At 45.4% G+C, this 12103-nt stretch overlaps 1 protein-coding gene across 1 annotated transcript in view; it reads left to right on the top strand.

The window, feature by feature from the left end:
- The window catches only part of SLC6A5 (solute carrier family 6 (neurotransmitter transporter), member 5), a 53926-nt gene that overhangs the window by 25526 nt on the left and 16297 nt on the right, over positions 1–12103 (top strand). Inside the window, exons 8-11 of the mRNA XM_011937503.1 lie at positions 2012–2146; positions 3282–3385; positions 6022–6146; positions 11649–11761. Of these exons, the coding sequence (XP_011792893.1) occupies positions 2012–2146; positions 3282–3385; positions 6022–6146; positions 11649–11761 (477 nt within the window). The remainder of the gene's footprint in view (positions 1–2011; positions 2147–3281; positions 3386–6021; positions 6147–11648; positions 11762–12103) is intronic.

Genomic DNA, 12103 nt, shown 5'->3' on the forward strand with positions numbered 1-12103 from the left:
CCCGGGATTACAGGTGTGAGCCACCGCGCCTGGCCTCAAGTGTCTTTTAATGCAGTTTTTGGACTGTAGCCTACCTGTAAGCCAAGCATTGTCAATGCTATTAAGTTGAGGACTGGTGAGTCCTAGGCCAGACTGTGAAATGGTACTTTTGTTTCCAGTGCCCTGGGCTGGTTCCGCTTTGTGTGTATTGTTAACACTGTACTCTTCCAACAGCCCCGTGAAGAATCTACTGTTGCTGCCACTTTGCAGGTGTGGGCACTGAGGGTCAGAGACTCAGAGATGTTAAGTTGCTCCTCAAGGTGACCCAGTTCGTAAGTGCTGGAGTCAGGATTTGGACCCAGCTTGTGGGACTGTGGAGGCTGAGCTCTCACACTGTTCCTTCCACTTCTGCCAAATCCTGGTCCCAAGCCCTCACCTTGAGGCTTGATGGACAGGTATGGAAGGAAAGGTGCCCCCACCTACCATGTTCAACTAACCCCCAAGTTCTGCTAATGTTACCTCCCAAATGTTTCTCTTTTCCTTTTCTTTTCTTTTCTTTTTTCTTTTTTTGACATGGAGTTTTGCTCTTGTCACCCAGTCTGGAGTGCAATGGCGTGGTCTCTGCTTACTGCAAACTCTGCCTCCTAGGTTCAAGCAATTCTCCCGCCTCAGCCTCCTGAGTAGCTGGGATTACAGGCGCCTGCCACCACGCCTGGCTAATTTTTGTATTTTTAGTAGAGATGGGGTTTTGCCATGTTGGCCAGGCTGGTCTCGAACTCCTGACCTCAGGTGATCCACCCGCCTTGGCCTCCCAAAGTGTTGGGATTATAGACATAAGCCACCGCGCCCAGCCTCCCAAATGTTTGTTGATGCTGGTCCCTCCCCCTCTTCCAGCATCCAGGAGTACCCTTTGGTTGGCATTCAGGACCTCCTATGACATGATCTCCTCCAGTGTCTCTAGTCCTCCACCCCCCTACTCTTAGCCTCAACTTTATGCTGTGCTGATAGTGAGTAGGGCTTTGCCTCACATGCCTGCCTTGCCCATGTGTCTCCTTCACCTTCCCACCTTGCCTCTCCTCCTCTAAGCTGCACTTGTCCAGCTCAGTGTCATCTCCATGAACCTCTTAGTAGACTCCTAGGTTGAGCACAATGCCCTTCCCTGAACTTCCATAGTGCCCTGTGTGTAATTCTCTAGCTCATTATTCAGACATTGTCTTTGTGTCTTCTAGGTTAGGAGTCCCTTCACCTTTGTGCAGCTGATGCCTGGCACAGTGGCCAGCTCATAGGAGGCCCTCAATAAAAATTTGTTGAACTTAATGGCATTTAAGAACCCGCTGTTATAAATCAGGCACCATGCTAAGTCCTATCCATGCATTAGCTCATTGAATCCTCACGATTGTCTGTAAGAAGGGCGCTATTATCCCTGATTTACAGATTCAGAAACTAAGATTCAGAGAGCATAATACATTGTCTAAGGTCACACAGCTACTCAGTGCCAGAGGTACAATTTCATTTGAACCTAAATGCGTCTAATTCTAAGATCACGTTCTTTTCACCTTACGGGACTGCCACACTTATGTGTATAAACAGGGACGGAAAGCTTAAGCTAATAGGATTCATCTTTAATGGTTGAATTTTGGTGCTCTACCGGGGGTGGAGTAGGAGCTGGGGAGGAGGGAGGCACAGAGCCCCCCTCCCTCTTTCCCTCTGTGGTTCCCTAAGGAGTTGTGTACTCATCAGCTGGGCTGGGTGACATCTACCCCAGCCTTCTGGCTGTAGGCCGACTCATCCCACAGCCTTAGTTCTCTCCTAAGAGGCTTTATTTCTAGCTCTCTCTGACTCACCTTTGGTCCCAGTGCCTTCCCTGCTTCCTCAGCCCTGTCTGCATTTGGGGAGAACTACCCTGATGTGCTCTCTGTCACCCGCTTGTACCGGGGTGGCAGCCCTACTCCTTCCCCGAGCAACGCTCCTTCTGCACAGGTGCACTCTGCAGGGCTGCTCCTTCCAGCCCCTCTGCTCATGGCTTTTCTAGGTGGTGTACTTCACGGCCACGTTCCCGTATGTTGTGCTCGTGATCCTCCTCATCCGCGGAGTCACCTTGCCTGGAGCTGGAGCTGGGATCTGGTACTTCATCACACCCAAGTGGGAGAAACTCACAGATGCCACGGTGGGCTTCTAATTTTATTTATAACCGGCCCTGGGGGGAGTGGTCCTCTGGGATGCTTGGGCAAAAAGGGTTAGACTTCCTCCCCCAGGAAATCCCAGTGTGTGCTTTTATAAGAGCCTGATGATCTTGGTATATTATGCACTCAGGAAATATTTAATGAGAAGTGGACAACTGAGGGTTTTTAGATTCCTGGAATAGTTGTCCTACATCTGGGGTTATAGTAGAGGCTGAAAATGAATAATGAAATCCCCTTAATAGCTTTGGGCTAACTCACACCACTTATCTGGTACTAATTATAGAGTGTCAGAGTGTAGTTTTGCTGGTGGGAAAATAACAGCATTTAGTGTAAACCACAAGCGATTCTATTTTAAAAATATTTTTACCTGAACCTTTTAAGGGCTCAGACATGTCTGAATACTTTTATACACCCACACAGGGCCAGCACAAGCTGAACTTTCTCTTTGCATATTCTGTACAGGCACATCTAACTCTAAAATTTCCAACTCAAAAACTACAAATGAGGGGGTGATTGTTGAAGGGGAACTGACTTTTCTCACCTTAAAGAAAATTCTGCTTTTCCAGAGTGTGTTAAGAATGCATAGCTAGGATTGAGTTTGATTGCACATAACAGAAAGTCTCCACTTAATGGCAGGTAGGACATGACACTATAAAGTCTACAGCGGCATAGAGGTTGCTTTACTAAGATTGGGGCTACAGAGTTTCAGAAATTTAACAGCAGTTGTAATCCGCAGAAATGTCAGTTAAAAAGGGTTTTGATTTTGCATCCGTTAATATGTTTTGCTGTTGTAAATTATTTTCTGAGAGTGTATTGACCTAAAGGAAGGACTCTCTCTTCCGTTTAGCTTTACAGGAGAGAAAAGATGAGCATGGTATGTAGTGTAGTTTATTGAGTTCCTCACCTTTGATAGAGGAAGTTAAAATCTCCCAGGTAATTTACTGTGCCTTTAGTTTCTAGCACAAGTGATTTATGTTCTCATTGATGTTGATGTCAGGAGTCATCTTGTCCCTGATGTTTCCCCTGGAAACATGGTATGGCCCTGGGTGTGTGAGACTCCCCTCCCCTGGGGCCAGTCTCCTTTATGGATCTTGAATCTCTTTCCCTTTTGCCTCTCAGGTATGGAAAGATGCTGCCACTCAGATTTTCTTCTCTTTATCTGCTGCATGGGGAGGCCTGATTACTCTCTCTTCTTACAACAAATTCCACAACAACTGCTACAGGTATGTAGAGGTGCTACAAGATCTGGGCATAGCTGGTGAGTGGGACAGAAGAATGGACTGAGTTATCAGACACCTGAGGTCACATCCTCACATTTCATCTTAAGGGGAGCTAGAGATTTGCCTCTGGCCTAGGACAAAACAGGTGCTAAGGCCTAGGCACTGCCTTTTGAAGGCCTAGATCCTCACTTACACACCTGGCTCTGATACATGGTGGAGGCTCAAGTGGCTATTTATCGGATGGAAGCAAGTCTCTCTGGAGGTCACTGTGCAGCCAGCTGTGTTCTGTGATAGTCATTTGTGAGCTACCTAATCTGTGGATACAATGGACTGTGCCTTCAGATGGTCTTCCCTCTGTGTGGGGCTGTGACCTAATCTCTTCTTATAAAGACACCAGTCATATCAGTCACATTGGATCAGGGACCACTCTAATGACCTCATTTAGCTTAATTACCTCTTTAAAGACCCTCTCTCCAAATACAGTCACATTCTGAGATACTAGGGATTAGGATGACAAAATATGAATTTGGTAAGGGTTGGGGAGCGGTAGGAAGATACAATTCAGTTCATAATGGCCTCGAGTAACAGACTATGGTATTTGAACTTCTTTGGTCACAACTGCTCATTAACCATTGACCCAAGTTAGTCTGAACACCATTAAAAGGTGAAGCATTGCTATCTTCTTTATTAGAAATGAGGCTGTGTGGTGTGGCAGAAATAACCCAGGCTGAGAGCTGGAAAGTCTAGATTCACATCCTGGCCTACACTATTAATTACTCCATTACCTTCCCCTGGACCTCAATTTCCTCATCAGTAAACTAAGGGGTCAGTCAAGGTGGATCATTTGCTGCACACTTCTAGGCTTTGCATGGTACAGGCATCATCTCATTCTGTCCTGGCAACAGCCTATGACAGACTCATTGCTGCCATTTCAAATCAAAGTGGAAAGGAAGTGGATTGCTCAAGGTCATGCCACTAAAAGGCAGGAGAACCAAGATTTCAGTGTAGCCCTGGGTTGCAGTGTAACCCATCTAGCCGTGACCTCACATTTGAGACCAGGATGACTGAAGGTAGGCTGGGAAACCCTGGCTGTCTTACCAGCAGCAGGCTCTGCGACGAAGGTAGAGTTGCTGGGCTCTCTTCCCTCCCCTGCCCCTTTGTCCTTCTCAACCCTGTGTGTCCCAACTCCAGGCTACCCTCACATTTTAGGGTCATTTGACTTTCCCACTGCCTTCTCTTCCCTCACACATAGTTCCTGTCCTGGAGCTGATCAAGGCCCCATCTCCTCAATTTCTGTTCTGATGGACAGATTTACCCCTGTCCCTGGAATAATGTCTCAGTTTGTTCATATTGCTCTAATGAAATGCCATAGACTGAGTAATATGTTTTTCTTTAAACATTTTTTGCTTTTATTATTTTTAAATGACACATAGTAATTATGCATATCTATGGAGTACAGTGTGATATTTCAGTACATGTATACAATGTGTAATGATCAAATCAGGGTAATTAGCGTATCCACTACCTCAAATAATTAGCATATCTACCACCTCAAACATTTATCATTTCTTTGTATTGGGAACATTGAAAATTCGTTCTTCTAGCCGTTTGAAAACATATAATAAATTGTTGTTAATATAGTCATTTTATAATGCTATAGGATGATTTTTTTTTTTTTTAAGATGGAGTTTTGCTCTTGTTGCCCAGGCTGGAGTGCAATGACCAATCTCGGCTCACTGCAACATCCACCTCCCAGGTTCAAGCGATTCTCCTGCCTCAGCCTCCCAAGTAGCTGGGATTACAGGCATGTGCCACCATGCCCCACTAATTTTTTTTTTGTGTGTGTGTATTTAGTAGAGACGAGGTTTCACCATGTTGGTTAGGCTGATCTCAAACTCCTGACCTCAGGTGATCCACCTGCCTTGGCCTTCCAAAGTGCTGGGATTATAGGCATGAGCCACTGTGCCCAGCTGGGATGGTTGTCAATATAGTCATCCTACAGTGCTGTAGAGCACTATAATTTATTTATCCTATCTACCTATATTTTTGTATCTTTAGCTGACTTTTGGCTATAAACAACAGACATTTATTGCTCACAGTTCTGGAGGCTGGGAAGTCCAAGTTCAAGGTGCCAGAATATTCAGTGTCTGGAGGGCTGCTCTCTGTTTCAAAGATGGCACCTTGTTGCTGCGTCCTCATATGGTGGAAGAGGCAGACATATTCCCTTCAGCCTGTTTTATAAGGGCACTAATGCTATGAGTTGGCTCTGCCTTCATGACTTAATCACTTTTCTAAAGCCCCCACCTCTTAATACTATCAAATTGTGGATTAAGTTTCAGCCAATGAATTTGGGATGGGGGGAGTTCAGACCATAGCAGATGAGTTGAGATCCTTTATATAGAATGCGGAGTCAGAGCTTTGGCCCAGAGGCCCTGAATCAGGGCTATTAGGGGATATCTTTTGAGGCTTTTGGTGCTTTTTAAATGAGTCCAAGGGAGCCTGTGGTTAGGACATGAACATACATGTATATGAAACACATGTGCAAGCAAACACGTGGGCACACATTTATGTGTCCTTCCCCTTGTCCCTTTCTACTCATGAAGCACATCTAATGGAAAACTCTGGTCTCTTCTTTCCAGGGACACTCTAATTGTAACCTGCACCAACAGTGCCACGAGCATCTTTGCCGGCTTCGTCATCTTCTCCGTTATTGGCTTTATGGCCAATGAACGCAAAGTCAACATTGAGAATGTGGCAGACCAAGGTACAGGACAGTTGTTACCCTGCTGTTGCAGGGCAGGTCCCAGGCCCATGTCACAAGCTCCTAATTTATACTATCCTGGGAAGTTTGCCTTCTGGAACAGGATAGAGGGTGGAGGAGCCCAGGTCCTTCTGTACAGTGGGACCGAGGAAGGCTCAAGTAGGAAGCTCACTGCAGAGTCAGAACTGGCTTGTCTCTGACTAGAGGGATTGCTTTAAAAGCCCTCTTTCCTTCTCGTCTCCTCTCCTTCCTCTTACCTTGCCCCTCTTAATTTAGCTCCAGCCTATAGAAGTGAGGGTTATACCTGTTAGGTATGAGTAGAGAATTTATTAGGCAAACCATTGCCTCAGGAGCTGATGTGGGCACAGGCTGCTGTAGGATGACATTCCTTGCAGAGGGCCCTGTTGAAACCAAGGCTTAGTGAGAGAACTGACTTCAGAGGAGCATTTTCCTTACAAAGCACTTTTCTGATTGTTAGGTCAAATGTGCTTTCAGGTCCTTCTGCTTAGTTAGCAATGCAGACCTGCAATTTTTTTCCCCAGTGGGTAGAAAGGTTGGATCGTGCTGGGTGGGTGGAGAGGCATGTGGAATAAATGTTTACTCTCTATCCAAATGATCTTTTTTATTAATGGCTAACATTTGTATGATGTTTTCAAGTTTACAAAGAGCTTTCATTTTTATTTCATTTAATCCATATTACTAGGACAGCATTTTGCAGAGAGAGCGTTCAAGATTTTAGTTTAACTCTTCATTTTCACCCAGCCTGGATCCACAAAGGATTTGGATATTTAGTAGGTTTCAGTGATCAAGGGATTTCATTGTGTTTATTGTTTACCATTATGATCTCATTCTCAATTCAGACATTTATGGGATGCCTAGTGTGTTGGTCCTGTGACTCATGCTGTGGGGCACGACTATGGCCCTGGACAACCAAGGGGTGTACCTGTGAGAGGCTTATCTGGGCAGTTATCTTCCTTCAAGCAGCTGACTGCCATTCTCAGATAATGTTTCAGATGTGGTGAGAGAACTAAGCCCTGGAAATGTCACCTTTTTGGATACTAAGATTTCTTCTGGTTCCCTAAGGATAATTCATTACTGCGCCAGTTCATGCTGATAGTACACCGGGGATCTCAAAGAGTTAAAGAGCCAGCACGTTCCAGGGGTGCAATTATCTTTCCCTGGAGAGACTGTGAAACCCTGAGGGGTGTTTGGTTCTGCAGCAATGCACTAAATTAGAGGGGCCCCAGGAGATAAGCAATGGCTCTTCCTGGTTAAGAATTCTCAGATACCCTGGGAGGTAGGGAGGGAAAGTGAGAGGGTAAACAGGTTTTGTACTTAGAGGTACTGGAGTCACTTCCAGCTGTCCTATAATCTCATTTCCTCCTAGCAGAGTGGTTGCAGCAGATAGGTTCTGTCCCATTTTCTAGAAGATCTTAGGCATTTTACTTTCTGTGACATTACTGAGTTGTTTTGGAACCAGTGGCCAACCTGCTAGAGACTATGAATCCTGAGATGTGGGCCAGGTTAGTAAACGATTCTGAACTCTTTTCTGCTCCAGGAAAGGGATTTCTGGGGAGATATTGCAAAAACCCAAATAGAATGTTGTTTATCTGGTATGTAAAATGCAGCCAACCAGTTGCCCATGTTTTCTTCTGAAATTTCTCCTTGCCAGTGTTTTTTCACTTCCTTTGATTTGAACAGGGATAAGGACACTTCTAACAGGTTCTAACCTGTTGTGTTAATACTTGTCTCTGGCACAAGGGATAGTGGGCCTCATCTCCCACAGGAGAGGGTCCGTGAGATCTTCTCCCAGACCCACTGGGGAAGCTTTCCTGCTCATCTGAACCTGCATGTATTTTTATATGTGTTTTACAGGCTTGTCTTACTTGCCTCGATATGATGGCGGCTCTGCAGAACATAGGACAGAGATTTGGGGTCAGGTCTGCATTAAACCCGAGCCCCATTTCCTCCTTGCTGGGCAACACTGGCATATAGACATTCAGGCCATTTTTGGTGACCCAATTTTGGTAACTAAATTTTGACCTCTAGTCAAATTAGAGGTTCTCCTGAATGACCTAACACTATTCGATTTAGTTTACCACTCCCTTCTAAAAGAGGCATTTCTACCAAAATGATCTTGGTCTTATCAAAATTTTGAGGGGCTGAGGATGGGTGGGATTGGTGAAGAGACCAGGCTGTCTTTTGCTTTTATGATAGGCATAGGGAAGGGGGCATGCTCTTCTTGGGGATCTTCTCTAGAAAAGCAGCTTCCAGGGAAGTTAGCCCTTCAGAGCCATCTCCCCACCATATGCATTGCTACCTATGGAGCGGTGACTCATATTCAGAATCTGTCCTGAAGCCAAACAAAGATGCTTATCCAGCAGCAGAAAAACTCAGACCAGAGTAGATAAGCAGAAATGTGCATATTTATTTAGCTTTCCCAGGTGTAGGTAACTCTCAGCTAAACAGAGCACTGGAAACACTACCTTGGTTCCCTTGCCCCTTAATAGTTCAGATGCCTTACTGATCAAAATGGGCATTCTCAAATGGCACTGACGCCCCACTTCCATGCAGCCATCTGCCTATCACCTGTATCCCAATCCTTCTGCTCACAGGCACAGAAGTGCAGCTGGCATATCCTCTGAGAGCTCATTCAATTTGTAATAGTTATCACAGCAGAGTGGCTACCCAAGCTTGCTATGGGCCTTGATGCATTGCATTGACCAGAGCCCCTTGCTTTTGAGGCGCTCTAGGATAAAGGAGGCTCTCATGGTAGGATCTCTGGGGACTCTGCTCAAGTTACTGAAATGCGGAGCCCCTTTGATCCCCTTTCACAAGACCAATAATAGTCTATGTTTTCTGAGTTCCTGTATGTCCAGGCATTGTTCTAAGCTTTTTACTTATGTTGATGCATTTAATTCTCACAGAAGCTCTATAAAGGTAGGTACTGTTACTACTTCCATTGTGTGGATAAATAAACTAAAGTTTGTCTAGAAAGAACAAGTGACTCCCCTAAGTCCTCTGCCAGTAAGAGGCACAGCCAGTTTTTTTGTTTTTTGTTCTTTTTTGAGATGGAGTCTTGCTCCGTCACCTAGGCTGGAGTGCAGTGGTGCCATCTTGGCTCACTGCAACTTCCGCCTCCCCTGTTCACACCATTCTCCTGCCTTAGCCTCCTGAGTAGCTGGGACTACAGGTGCCTGCCACCATGCCCGGCTAATTTTTGTATTTTTAGTAGAGACTGGGTTTCACTATATTGGCCGGGCTGGTCTTGAACCCCTGACCTTGTGATCCGCCCGCCTTGGCCTCCCAAAGTGTCACGATTATAGGCGTGAGCCACGGCACCCCGCCACCAGTTTTTTAATCCATGAGGAAGAGAGCCTGTACTCCAGTCACTGGGCTCTACTGCCACCTAGTGGGAGAGGAGAGAGGCAGAACTTGGCCTCCATCAGACTGGCCATATACTCTTTAACATCTAATGGTGTTATTCCCTAGATGACTCCGCTCTCCATCAGCCTTGGGTAAGTGGAGTCTGCTGTAATTTAGCTTGCAAATTCCGTCTTCACCTGGGTGCTTTAGGGAGGCAGTTGAAATGGAAGCAGGCTGAATATTTTGAAATCACTTCCTTCCTCTAAAAAAGTTGTAAAGCCCAAAGGTTGGAATCCTGTTAAAGTAAGCAGCTGAGGACCACTGGTAGTGGCCATTCAAGACCTTCTTGTCGGCTTTATGGGCATGACTGTCGCGAGAGCATTAAACTGACTTCCTTGTTCTGCATTTGAGACCTATTTTGAACTTTAGTTTAATACAGACTTTTCTTTTATGGTTCACATAGGGAGCCTTCGGAGACTGGCTCTACACTCTGTTCCATAAATGCATAAAGTGGGGGAATCTCAGGCATTTGAGGCTTTATATTTTAAATACACCAAGGCCCTAGGCAATATCAGGAACTAACAACCTGATAAATTCCAGTTTAAAAAAGTGCTGCTAGGCTTGAGTTATAAACATTCTAGGTGCTGCGACTTCTGGCTGCGGATGTGTGCTGGCTGTGGATTATCCCAGCGCCCACATTCACTTGTCTCTGTCCATTATCATTTAGTTTTCTACTTACAGGGAAATTCACAACTGCTGTGAATTTGGTTACAGCCACCTTTGGTTACAGTAATCTTCCCAGTGAGGCTGTGAGGCAGGGAGAATGACTGGCAGGGTTTTATGATAGCAGAGAAAACTGCCGCTCAGACATCCCCACCAAGACCCACATGAAGTGTTCTAGAGTAAACCTGAATCAGAACCGCTAACTTCCAAGTTCATAGTCCACTCATAGTAGAAGATAATAATCTGTGGGTGTTGATGATGTAGGGGGTACTGGGCTCAGTGTTTTATCCGCGTTTTCTCATTTGTTCATTGTAACCACCTTGTGAGGTCCTATTTTTATCCCCATTTTACAGATGGACAAAATTGAGGCTTACAGAAATTAAATAGTATGTCTAAGGTTGCACAGATGGTAAGTCATGGAATATGGATTTGGACCAGATCTGACCCTTAAAGACCGAACCCTCTTAATCCTTACATGATGTTTCATGCACTGCCCCACCAACCCAACTAACTGCTAGGACTGGCACCATTTATACCAATAGTGCAAGATCCTGAAAGTGTTAGACTCATATTTTATGTGAATGTTTTCTCCTGGAGGACTAAATAGGAGGAAGGGTAGTTAAAGGAAGAAATACTAATGCATTTCTTCCTAGACTTAATACTTAGGTGATGGGCTGATCTGTGCAGCACACCACCATGGCACATGTTTACCTGTGTAACAAACCTGCACGTCCTGTACACGCACCCCAAAACTTCATAAAATAATTAAAGGAAGAAATAATGTCATTCTGGTCATGTTCCAACTTTTAGAGCAGGGATTCTCAAACCTCAGCACTACTGACATTTGAGACAGGATAATTCTTTGTTGGCAAGAAGCTCTCTTGTGCACGGTAAGATGCTTAGCAGCATCCCTTGCCTCCACCTACTAGATGCCAGTAGTTATCCTACCCCTACCCCCAGCTCACCCCTGAGAATAAAAAATGCCTGCAGACATTGCCAAATATCCCCTGGGGTGCAAAATCACTGCTGGTTGAGTACTACTGCTCTAAAGGGTAATTAATTACATTTTTCCTTAATTCATCCAATACGAAGATGGAGTTTCTCATCCTGCATACATGGTACACAGCCTAGCCGTGGAGTCCAGTAGAGTTGCCTCTGAGTCTCTGCTTAGACACTATTTTTAGGCCTCTCCTGTGAGTTCTCCTAGCTGTTGACCTAATTCCCTTGGTCTTTTTCTTCAAGAAGCCTATGGTCTAATTGAGGAAATGGATAAAGATGAGTGAGAAATAACAAACAGTGGAAGCAGCATATAAGAAATAATAAATGAGGATCTCAGCAGAGAGAAGGCCGTCTGGGCTCCAGGAAGAGTGGCCTTGAGTAGGGCCTGCCTGCAATCATCTGTCTCGTTCCTTCCAGGGCCAGGCATTGCATTTGTGGTTTACCCGGAAGCCTTAACCAGGCTGCCTCTCTCTCCGTTCTGGGCCATCATCTTTTTCCTGATGCTCCTCACTCTTGGACTTGACACTATGGTGAGCCCCTTTGCCATCAGTCTCTATCCCAGACTCCTCTTCTGGGTCCCCCTCTTCTGGGTCCTGCGTTCACCCTTCAGGAGAGCGGTAGGCTTAGGGGTGTCTGAACGCTTCTCCCGAGAGATCTAGAGATGCTGAAGTGCCTGCATAGGGCTCAGGATCACCTTGTATTTTGGGTACTCACGTAATGGTGCAAGAGAGTCCTCCTCTCTCTTTCCTTCTCCCTCTGTTCTATGTGGCAATTTTTAGTCTGTGTGCTTCCTGCCTTTGTGTCATTTTGCCACAGCAAATTCTGTAGGGCTGGATGAGAAATAATGTGAAGTCAATTTTAGGGAAATTGCT

The sequence above is a fragment of the Colobus angolensis genome, unplaced genomic scaffold, assembly GCF_000951035.1.
Source record: "Colobus angolensis palliatus isolate OR3802 unplaced genomic scaffold, Cang.pa_1.0 Scaffold164, whole genome shotgun sequence".
In the NCBI taxonomy this organism is placed as follows: Eukaryota; Metazoa; Chordata; class Mammalia; order Primates; family Cercopithecidae; genus Colobus; species Colobus angolensis.